The sequence below is a fragment of the Octodon degus genome, unplaced genomic scaffold, assembly GCF_000260255.1.
Source record: "Octodon degus isolate 3935 unplaced genomic scaffold, OctDeg1.0 scaffold00255, whole genome shotgun sequence".
Taxonomy (NCBI): Eukaryota; Metazoa; Chordata; class Mammalia; order Rodentia; family Octodontidae; genus Octodon; species Octodon degus.
Window position 1 is genome coordinate 489,167 of NW_004524831.1, and position 11,992 is coordinate 501,158.

The following is an 11,992-nucleotide window of genomic DNA, read 5'->3' on the forward strand; positions in this document are numbered from 1 at the left end:
AGGATAGATATATAATTACATTCTCTTAACAAATAGAGGGATTTGTTCTAATGCTGTTTGTAAATAGGATATCAAGTCGACATCTTGTACAGCATTTAACCACTAGAAAGAATGTATGCAATGTGTTAATTATTGAAACTGTCCTAACAATTTGGTTTGAAACTGTCTCATTGCTATTTGTTTCTCAATAAAATTATAGAAAAAGAAAAAAAAGAAAAAATCAAGGGTAGCAATCCCATTCTCAGACAGTCTCAACTTCAAACCAAGAATGATCAAGCAAAGTAAAGAACACCACTATATGTTGGTTCAGGCAAAAATACAAGAGGAAGCTGTAATACTCATAAATATTTATGCATCAAACTTTGGAGCACGGAATTGTATAAGATAAATGTTAATGGACATGAAAAATCTAATGTCCAATACCACAATCTTAACAGTAGACCTTAACACTCCTTTATCCCAAAGAGACAGGTCAACCAGACCAAAAAAAAAATTGGCAAAGAAGTAGTAGAACTGAACAAGAGCTTGGAAGAAATTGACTTAGTGGACATATACAGAGAGTTCCATCCAAAAATAGCAGAATACACATTTTTTTCATGTACACCTGGGTCATTTTTTAAAATGGACCACATATTAGTCCATAATTAATGCTTAAGTATATTTAGGAAAACAGAAATTATCCCATGCACATTATCTGACCACAGTGCAATAAAACTGGAAATAAATGACAAAAGAAACCAGAAAAAGACCCATAAATACATGGAAATTTAAAAACACTCTCCTCAGCAACCAATGGGTCATACATTAAATTAAACAAGAAATTCAAAAATATCTACAATTCAATGAAAATTCAAGCACAACTTATTGGAATTTATGAGTTGCGATGAAAGCAGTTCTCACAGGAAATTTATAGTTATAAACTCACACATTAGGGAAAAAAATGGGAACAAGTAAACACCAATATTAAACCACCAACATCTAAAAAAGGAAGAGCAAACCAAAACCAGCGCCCAAAGATGGAAAGAAATCATAAAGATTAGAACCGAAATTAATTCAATTAAGACGAAAGAAACCAGTTCAAAAAAATATCGAATTAAAAAGCTGGTTCTTTGAAAGATTAAATAAAATTGAAAAGCACCTAGCTAACCTCATCAAAAAGAAGAAAAATTCAAATTCAAGCAACAAGGAGTGAAAAGTGAGTAAATTCCACCGATCCAGTGGAAATTCAGAAGATTATCAATAGGTATTTGGAAAATCTTTGCTCTCACACAACAGAAGACACAGAAGAAATAGGCAGATTCCTAGAAAAGTACAAATTACCAAAACTGAATCAAGAAGATATAACAACTATCAATAATCCAAAAACAGCCAATAATATATGAAATATAATAAAAAGACCTAACGACAAACAAAAGAACAGGACCTGATAGACTCACAGCTGACTTCTACAATAAACTTACAGAAGATACAATTCCTACACTAATCAAACTCTTCAATGAAATTGAAAAGAAGCAGTCCTCCCAAAATCATTCCTGGAGGCCAGAATTATACTGATACCAAAACCAAGGAAAGACACAACTAAAAAAGAGAACTACAGGCCAATCTCCCTCATAAACATAGATGCAAAAATCCTCAATAAAATACTAGCAAATAGAATTTAGCAAATCATGAAGAATATTATACACCATGAACAGGAATGGATCCATCCCAGACATTCAATGATGGTTTTATATAGGCAAATCTAAAAATTTAATACATTACATCAATAGGGTCAAATCTAAAAACCATATGATCATCTCAATTGATGCAGAAAAGGCTTTTGACAAAGTCCAACACTCATTCATATTCAAAGTCCTACAGAAAATTGGAATAGATGGCCTCTACTTCAATATGATGAAAGCTATCTATGAGAAGCTAACAGCTGACATAACTCTAAATGGGGAAAAATTGAAATCTTTTCCTTTCAGATCTTGTACAAGACAAGGATGTCCTGTATAACCACTCCTATTCAATATAGCTCTGGAATCTCTAGGTAGAGCCATTACACAAGAGAGAGAAATAAAAGGAATAAGAATAGACAAAGAAGAAGTTGAATTATCCATTTTTGCAGATGACATGATACTTTACTTGAAAGACCAAAAAAATTCCACCAAGAAGCTACTTGAATTAATAGAGAAATTCAGTAGCATAGCAGAATACAAAGTCAATACCCAAAAGTCAATAGCATTCCTCTACACTGATAACAAACACAATGACAGGGAAATTAGAGAAACAATATAAGTCAAAATAGCACAGAAGAAAATGAAATACCTTAGAATTCAACTAACTAGTGGAGTAAAATATCTTTTGAAGAAAAATTACAATCCCCTGAAAAAAGACATCGTAGAGGACTTAAGAAAATGGAAAGATATTCCCTACTCCTGGATACGAAGAACCAACATTATGAAGATGGCCATACTCCCAAAATTGCTGCACAGATTTAATGCAATTCCTATCAAACTACCTCCAACAAACCACACAGACCTAGAGAAATCATTCCTGCAATTTATTTGGAACCAGAAAAGACCTACAATAGCAAAGGTAACCAAAGAAAAGGAAGGAGGAGTTACAATTCCTGACTTGAAATTTTACTACAAAAATACTGTGATAAAAGTCAGCCCGGTACTGAAAACAAAATAGACCTGATGGTTGATGGAGTGGGTTAGAAGATGCAGAAGACTCTACAAACAAACTCAGCCACCTTATATTCGACAAAGGAGCCAAACATGCTTACTGGAAAAACGATATCCTCTTTAAAATATAGTCCTGGAAGAACTGACTGTTTACATGCTGAAAACTGAAACTTGACCCAGGTCTTTCACCATGCACTAAGCTAAAGTCAAAATCAATTAAAGATCTAAACATTAAAACAGAAACACTGGGGCTGGGGAGATGGCTCAATAGAATAAGCACTTCCCTAGCAAGCAAAAGGGACTGAGTTCAATCCCTGGTTCCGCAAAACAAAACAAGCAAATAAACAAAAATAAATAATACAGAAGCACCAAATCTCCTGGAAGAGAAAGAAGGAGGAACTCTTAAAGACAAGGGTAGGCAAAGATTTCATTTAAAAAAATCAAATCGCATGGGTAACACTTGAAAGAATGAACAACTGGGATCTCCTCTGATTAAGAAGTTTTGACATGTCAAAACAAATTACCAGCAAAGTGAAAAAACAACCCACAAATTTGGGGAAAAAAATCATGAGTAATAAGCTCTCAGAGAAAGGTGTGCTCTCTAGAATTTATAAAGAACTGAAAAACATTAGCTCCCCAAAATTTAAAGACACACTCTAAAAATAGTCATCTGGCATGAATACACACTTCTCAGAGGATGAAATTAAACAACCGAATAAACATATGAAAAAATGTTCCACATCACTAGCCATTCGTGGAATGCAAACAAAACAATACTGAGATACCATCTCTCTCCAGAAGGAATGGCATTCATAAAAAATCAACCATCAGCAAATGTTGAAGAGGCTGGGGGAAAAAGGAACACTCTTCCACTGCTGGTGAGAATGTAGACTGGTGCAACCATTATGGAAACCAGTGTGTAGACTCCTTAAAAAACTTGGACTTGAAATCCCATTCAAACCTCCTAATCCTTACTGGGAATTTTCCAAGAGGAACTGAAAATGTCATATCATAGTGATATATGAGTACCTATGTTTGTAGGAGCACAATTTGTGATAGCTAATTCTTGGAAGCAACTACAAAGCAACCTGAGGAATGGATGAAGAAATGTGTTATTTTTATACAATGCAGTACTACTCAGCTATAAAGTATGATAATCTTGAAGCCTTCATACAAGCAAATGCCAATTGAAGATATACTTATAAAAAATAAAAAAGATATACTCATAAGTGAAATAAACCAGACCTACATGTGTGAATATCATTTAGTTTCCCTAGTATAAGAACTCAAAGGAAGAAATAAAAATAGAAAGACATAACACAATTGAAAGGAAAGCAAGAACTTAAAGATTAGTTAATGAAGAGAGGGCAAGGAGAAAAGCTAGAAAACACGACAGGAACAAAATCATACATTTGTATGTGCAAGATGTGAAAGGCAATGGTCCTGAGAATCTTCAGCATGCTTTTGAAGACAGAATTGGTAGGTTTCTCACCCTGACTATATATTCTGATACCTTTGAATGAAATAACTTCACTGAAGAAAGCAATGTGTAATACTAGGGTTATACTTGGAATGTCTGTCATTCTGGTCTTCTAATTACATACTTCTTGTCATGACATACCAATCACGACCATAAGTCTGTCAAGTAAATGTTTGTTTAAAAATAAAATGGGTAACAAATGAAAACATGAGCCAAAAATGCCACAGGACTGTCCTGTTACAAGGCTGTATATTGTCAGATTTCTAAATTTCTGTGTAAAAATATGTAAATGCTTATTCTTACTTTTTTAAATACTTTTTATCTTCTTAATTTGTTTCTTCCTATTCTAGAGGGACATGAAGTTTAACAGGTCAATACTTGATGGACAATACCTGTTCCATGTTATGTCTAAGATGTTTGATATTCAGATAGTGAGGTTAAGCTCAACTGTCTATGTTATAGGGTAGTAATATCATTAAGCTTCTCTTCTTGAGGGTTAAAAAGCTAAGTTTGCAGACCAAAAATTGCAGAAAAAGAAGGGCTACAAGGACAGCCAACATTTTGGCCCTAGTCTTTCAAGGTCAGTAAGGAATCAGGAAATAGGAGAACCTGTACTGTAACAACCTGTAACTCAAATGTGTGCCAAATTTTCTGATCAAGGAGATTTGGGGGCCACAGAGGAATGTGATTGATGATGTAGGGTGTGCCTAAGGAGAGTCAAATGAAGAGAAAACATTCTCTCAAGCTTTCACAGAAAGTAATTAGCCAAGCAATGGGCTGACTCATTCATATGGCTGACACTGACAAAGGATCTACAAATTGCAGTACAGGGTTTCAGGTTAAATCCTGAGGTGATTTGACTGACCTTATCAGATCCAAAAGCTACAATTCTTATTACGTAGGTCTTGCTCTTTCTTGATCTTAACCATTCAGCAGAAAAATATGAAAATGAAGTATAAAAAGTAAATCCATATTAATATGATGAGCTGTAAATTGCTCAAGTCAACAAATTCGATTATTGACAGTCTTACGGAAAACAAACTACTATTATGGACTTTGGGGCTATATTGGAATATTTTGCTGAATTCATTCACCTACAGTATTTAAATGACAATGGAATATCCTTCTCTGAGAAAACTTACCAAAATAGGGGGATACAAATGAACTACCATTTTGTATATGTATACTCAAAATAGTAAGGATAGATATACAGCTACATTCTCTTAATTCAATGAATAGAAAGATTTACCATAATAGTGTTTGAGAGAGGATACTAGGTCTGCATCTTATACAATGAATAACCACTAAGACAACAATATGCAATGTATTAATTATTGGAAATGTGCTAGTAATCATTTGTGAAACTGTCTCATTGCTATTTGTTTCTCAATAAAAATACTTTTGAATATAAAATAAAATAAAAATAACTAAAAAAGGTTAGTAGGACAGTTACATATATATATATATATATATATATATATATATATATATATTAGCCAGGACAGATATACAGCTACTTTCTCCTAAGTTGCTCCTAGTTCAATAAGAAGAAAGTTTCTACCAAAATTGTTTAGGCAAGATATCATTTCTGCATCTTGTCCTCCAAATAATTTTTTTTATTAGCACAAGTTTGAATTACATGATGATTACATCATTGAGGGGAGTTGCTATACATACATAACATATCTTAATTCTTTTCTTGCATGAGAAAAAAAGAGAAAAATGGAAGGTAAGCATCTTAAATAAGGAGAGGAAGAGAGGTTGAGAGGAGGCTAGAGGAAAGAGAACAAAACAAATCAAGAAATGTGTATAGGCACAAATTCACTAAAATGAATAAAATCATTAAGTATACCTAAAATACACCAATAAATTTAAAATGTTTTCTTCCCTACCACTTCCTACCCTACCTGATCCTTTCAAATATTGGTTCCCTTTCCATTTGCAAAATTTTTATTTTCTAATTTGTTTTTTTTAACACATTTATCCTTTGCCTTTCTCTTCTCCCTCCCTCACTCAACTCTTGTTTCCCTACTCTTAGAAAAAAATTGTTCTTTTTTCTGTATCTTATAATTTTGAGAAAAAGTAGGAGAGAGACAGAGAGAGAGAGAGAGAGAGAGAGAGAGAGAGAGAGAGAGAGAGAGCCAGAGACAGAGAGACAGAGACAGAGACAGAGAGAGACACAGAGACAGAGTTCCTAAAGTGAAAGAAAGCACTCAATATTGAAGCTCATTGGCCTGGTTTATTTCACTTAACATTTTGCTTTCGAAGTACATCCATTTATTTAAGAATGTTTCTGGCTTATCTTTCTTTGTGGCACAGTGGTATGCCAATGTGTATATCATACTTTACTTAAGTCCATCCAGAGAAGAAATACTGTATACATTTAAATTCTCTTCTTCTGATGTTTTAGAATTCTTCAAAAATGGCCATAATGCACTTGAAATTAGTCTTGATGGTTGGTGTATCTAATTATTTCAAGAGATGAAAAGGAGCTGAAAATATTCCAGAGCCACCTCATGACTGCATTCCTCAGTGAAGCAAGGCACCATGGGTCTAGAAGCCTGGTCACCACCAGGGATGACAAGGGTAGGATGCAGTTTTCTCTGTGCCCCAGGAAAGTACTAGAGTATTGTCAAGGACAACCTGCATTACAATCACCTGAGCTCTTCATTAGAACAAAGACAACTGAGTCTCACTGAAGACCTACTGAATCTGAATATCCTTGATCTAGTGCCCTGAATCTGCATCTCTATTCATGGTTTTAAAATTGTTCTAAAGTACATGTAACAAAAAATTTACAATTTTAGCCTTTCTAAGTGTACATTTCTGTGGCATTAAGTACAATCACAATGTTGTGCAACTGTTACCACCATCCATCTCCAGAACCCATTTGTCTTCCAAAACTGAAACTCCAGACCCAAATAAACTCTAGAGGCATCAAATACTTACTTCCCATCCTCCTTCCTATTCCCCATTTCCAGTAACTACTATTTGCTACCTCTAGGAATTTGACCAATCTACGGAGAACATATAAGTAGAATCACGTAATATTTGTCCTTGAAAAATATTTCTTATCAGATGTCTGACATGGCACTGATCTTTGAGCCTCTGGAGATTATCAATGCTAAGGAGATTTTGGTGGTGTGTATCTTCTAATTATCTTGAGATTTTTATTATTATATTTTAATTTTGAATTGATGGTAAGACTGTGGGTGGGCAACATTGTCAATATAACATCCATATTTCTCCATGTGGAATCAAACTCAGGGTATTGCATTTTCCAGCAGGCACTGAGCCATTGAGCTACATCCCCAGATGCTAACTCTTAAGTATATTTATCAAAATGCAGTAATGGCCAGGGAGATGGCTCAGCAGAATAAGTGCTTCCCTGACAATCACAAGGGCCTGAGTTCAATCCCAGTTCAGCCCCCCCAAACAAAATAAAATGCAATAATATTACAGCCATCAGAGGAGAAATTTGAGTTTTAAAAACTATATTTATTTTTAAGCAAAATGGCTAGATTTAGTAAGTTATATATGTCATTTCACATAATTTTCATTTTTGTGATGAGAAAATGCATAAGCTCCTGTGTTAAGTCACTGTTCAAGAATAAAATAAATGATTACTAAGCTCAGCCACAAGACCACAGTGTGGATTTCTAAGAAGCTGTGAAATGAATATCCAAATGACCCAGGGCCGAAACACACTCTCCTTTAAACTGGAACTGTTTAGGAACAATTTAGATAGGAACAAAGGAACATTTCTCAAAATGAAACAAAAATAAAACTTTCAATGCTTATTTACACTTTTGGAAAAATTTTCCATATTCTTAGTAGGAATACATATATTTCTACAAATATGTGGTCCACATCCTTTAGCAATGCTAAGAAACAAACATGGACCAAACAAAATCAAGAGTATGTATGGACAATAAGATGCTTATTCCTAGTCAATGGGAATGGACAATAGTCCTTACACTGTGAATGCTTTTAGTAATCCCTCTTTTATTCTTGTGCCTTATAACTTTTATTTTTTAATTTATGCTAAAGAGAGTATAACAGAAATTGATAAGACATTAGAAATGGTACGCATTTAGAAGAACAAGAAGAGAGGTGTTCAACCATGATTTTTGTTTTGCATATTACTATCTCTGAAGTGGTTGTTTGGATTAGAGATATTTGGAAAAGATACAGAATTTCTTATGAATGTGAAGAGCACAGTGGACAAGAGAGTTGAGGAGTTCACATTTCTGATCTGAGCATGATGGTCTCATGCACTCTCTGAGGATGATTCCATTGGCTTCATCTCCTTCAGGGCTTCTGTGGGATGAAGACAGCTTCTAGGCACAGCTGGGACATCTTCAGAAGGGTTCTAAAATGGAAGAATTTGAACCATCAGCATTAGCCAACCACGTTGTGGAGGCCCCAAGACATTTTCAGGAAAAAGCTCAACAACCAGCATGGCTCACTGGGCTCTTCCCAGGTGCTCTGCTTTCACACACTTCTGTCAGGGCTGCCATGCCTTGCTTGCCTAAATAGCCATCTACTACCCCAAGGCACCACAGAGCTGATCCTGGTGATCACCTGAAAAATGTGGAGGCACATAAAGTCTGTGGTGGAAACAAGTCATTAAACAGTTATCTGAATGCACAGAATGTACAGCACAAGTAATCAACCCATGTTAGCACTATGACTATGGGATTTAGTGTTATATCACTGAGAGTTCAACCACAGAGGAAAAGAGGGTCTGCAGGACTTGGTACTGACAGAAGGGCAAGTTGTACTTGTAAATGGTCAAAGAGGTTCCTGGTAAATATCTCCACTTTCTATTTGACTTTACAATGAGCATAAAGATGCCCTATTAGTAAATTCAGGTAAATAAACATTGCAGCAACAGGCTGGCCATATTGTACAAAGTAAAGACAACAAGGGAACAAAGTTGTCTGACTGTGAAACTTTGCACTTAGAAACTTCTTCAATTATATTGAAATTCAAAAACATCATGAATGATGAATGCCTGTGTTCCCAATAAATGCAGTATACAAACAGAAGCATTCTACAAAATTTTCTTTCCATTGATGATCTCCACATTGGGTGAAACAGAACAATGGTGATCTGCCCCACATGAACAAGTATGATAATCTTTTGCAGAACTATGGATCAAATGAAGTTTGTGGGGCTGGTGAGATGGCTCAGTGGTCTACAGCACCTACTTAGAACAAGCTAAGCTAAGCAAAGCACAGGGACCACGGTTCAATCCTCCAGCACCACATGTCAGCCAGCCCCGCCCCCTGGTGGGCTGAGCTGGCCACACACACAAAATAAATGAATAAATAAATAATTTTTTTAAAAAATGAAGTTTGTGGACTGAGACACCAATATTGTGTCCTCACAAGTATGTTCCAGGAAGTACTGCCTTTAGGCTTATTTTGAGAGACTTCCTTCACCGTGATTGTGTTTTTTTCAAATTCAAGCATTAGTACAAAATATCTGACAACCAAAGTTAAAGGAGCAAAGGTTTACTTGGATCATTGTTTGTAGACTCCTCAGTTCATATTAGGCATCTTCAAGGTCACATAGGAGATAGCCAAGAAGAAGACATTGTGTCAGAAGAAATGACAACAAGACAAGAACTAGTCACCCTCTTATTCCATTTTACTATACACCAGCTAATCAACATAGAGCTGGAAAAAAAACTCAGTCCCATAACCCCAGCACTAGAAAATAAGTGAATCACAAACTGTACATTCAGCTACATTCCTGAAAAATCCCATGACCATAATTGCACCAGGCTTTGGGGTGATCAGACACCAACCATAGCAAAGGTCTTCTGTAGTGGATAATGCACAAATGTCCCACTCAACTAGAGTAGATACCTAATTTTTATCTTTCCTTTCCTCAATTACTTCATCAATTTTTAAGCATGTCTTCATTCTCATCATCTCTGTAATCTTATCATCTAAGCAGCTGCTCTTCCCTCTGGGTTTCTGACACATGCAGGATGTGGGTCACCACACTGTGTCTCTCACACAGTAATACACAGCCAAGTCCTCAGACTTCAAACTGCTCAGTTCCATGTAGGCCGTGCTGGAGGACGTGTCAGCGGTGATAGTGGCTCTGCCCTGGAACTTCTGAGCATACGCGGTACCACCTGTAGCAGTGTTCACCCATCCAATCGACTCTAGGCCTTGTCCAGGGCTCTGTCGCACCCAGTACATAAAGTAGCTGGTGAAGGTGTATCCAGAAGCCTTGCAGGAGACCTTCACTGAGGCTCCAGGCTTCTTCAGCTCAGCCCCAGACTGCACCAGCTGCACCTCGCCTTGGGCACCTGAGGAGAAAAGACAGAAGTTGGAGGCAAAGCCACCTGAAAACTCTCGTCCCTTCGTCAGGAATAAGACTGTGGATCACGTTACTTTTCAGAGATGCCACCAAGAAGAAGATCCTCCAGGACCAATCCATGTTGAGAAGCTGTGCTCTGGGGGATTCAATAGAAAGCAGAGATGGCTGTAGAATGCTCTGGCCCAGAGCTTTCATATTTACTTCAGCAGTCTCAGATTATTTGCATATGTATGAGGCAGGACACTTCTTACCTCTAGATATGCAAGCAGGGAGCAATTATATATGAGACATTCATCAGTGAGATGCTGGGATTCATGAACTTATCCTGCATTAGAAAATGTATCTCTCTACTAAATCATGCAGATCTCTCCCACTGAGAATAAAGCCACCTTAGGAAGGTGGCTTTTCAAACCCAACTTTGAATTGTCCATAATCCACCCACAAGCTTCTTAGTGGTAATCAGTGTCATTGATTCTAAGCAGATGGAATGCACTCTTCATACTTGTATCAGGTATAAACAACCAAGAGTTGACTCTTAGGGAAGAACACTGCCCATTCTATACCCATACTCAGAATGTGCCAAGGAACCTGCTGATATTAGTCTAGCCTCCTAGGATGGTTTCCCCAGAACCTTTCTGGATTGATGATGTCTCATCTGTTCCACATAAAGGCCCTTGCTCCTCAGACCAGCCCTGTGATGTACAGCGAAGGACTGTATTTCTCACCACAAAAAGGAAAGGACTTGAATGGAACCTCGATTTACTTTCCTAAAACTTGCATAAAAGTTTTGGTTGATTTCACTGGGGTCTCTTTTACAAAGAAGAATTTTGGAGTATCCAAAAGTTTGTGAGATATATATCTTCCTCCTTGATGGGTATACACAATCCATGTAACTGTCACGTGATCTGACCCTCCACAACACTGAAATACACACATTTCAGATGTCAACACCAAATGCAGATAGTGAATATCATACTCTGTATGTCTGCCAACATGCTGCACAATTTCACATTAAAGGAATACATCTTGTGTTCCATCCATTCACTACTGATATGTGCAAACCACTAGATCCCCACATTCAGAATTCTTTTTAAGTGATTCATTTAAATGAACTCATCCATTGAAATATTTATGAAAGTATTTATGCATTTTAAACTTATAAAGTTGCATGAGGTTTTGAATGGGGAGCACTCAAGCATCAGATGAACCTGCTCAAGCTTCCGCAACTGCTTGTAAACTGCAGCAGTGCCCCGTGGGTCCTGAGTACCTAACTTCTCTCCAACCCAGGAAGGGTCACTGTCTGGATCATGCAAAATTTTGTACACTTATCCCACCTCAGAAAATGTATTAAATGGGCTTCTATGCAAATTGGTCAAGCAGTGGCCATGACTCATCCACATGGCTGACACTGACAAAGGATTTGCAAACTGGGGTGAAGGGTTTCAGGATAAATCCTAAGGGTACTTGACTGACCTTATCAGATACAAAAGTTATATCCCTT

At 36.6% G+C, this 11,992-nt stretch overlaps 1 gene segment (V, D, J or C); it reads right to left on the reverse strand.

Annotated features, from left to right (window-relative positions):
* Nucleotides 1-10,160: 10,160 nt before the first annotated feature.
* Nucleotides 10,161-10,611, reverse strand: LOC101560983. The segment is given in 2 exon segments: nt 10,161-10,480; nt 10,566-10,611. Coding segments are annotated over 2 exon segments (366 nt in total).
* Nucleotides 10,612-11,992: the final 1,381 nt, after the last annotated feature.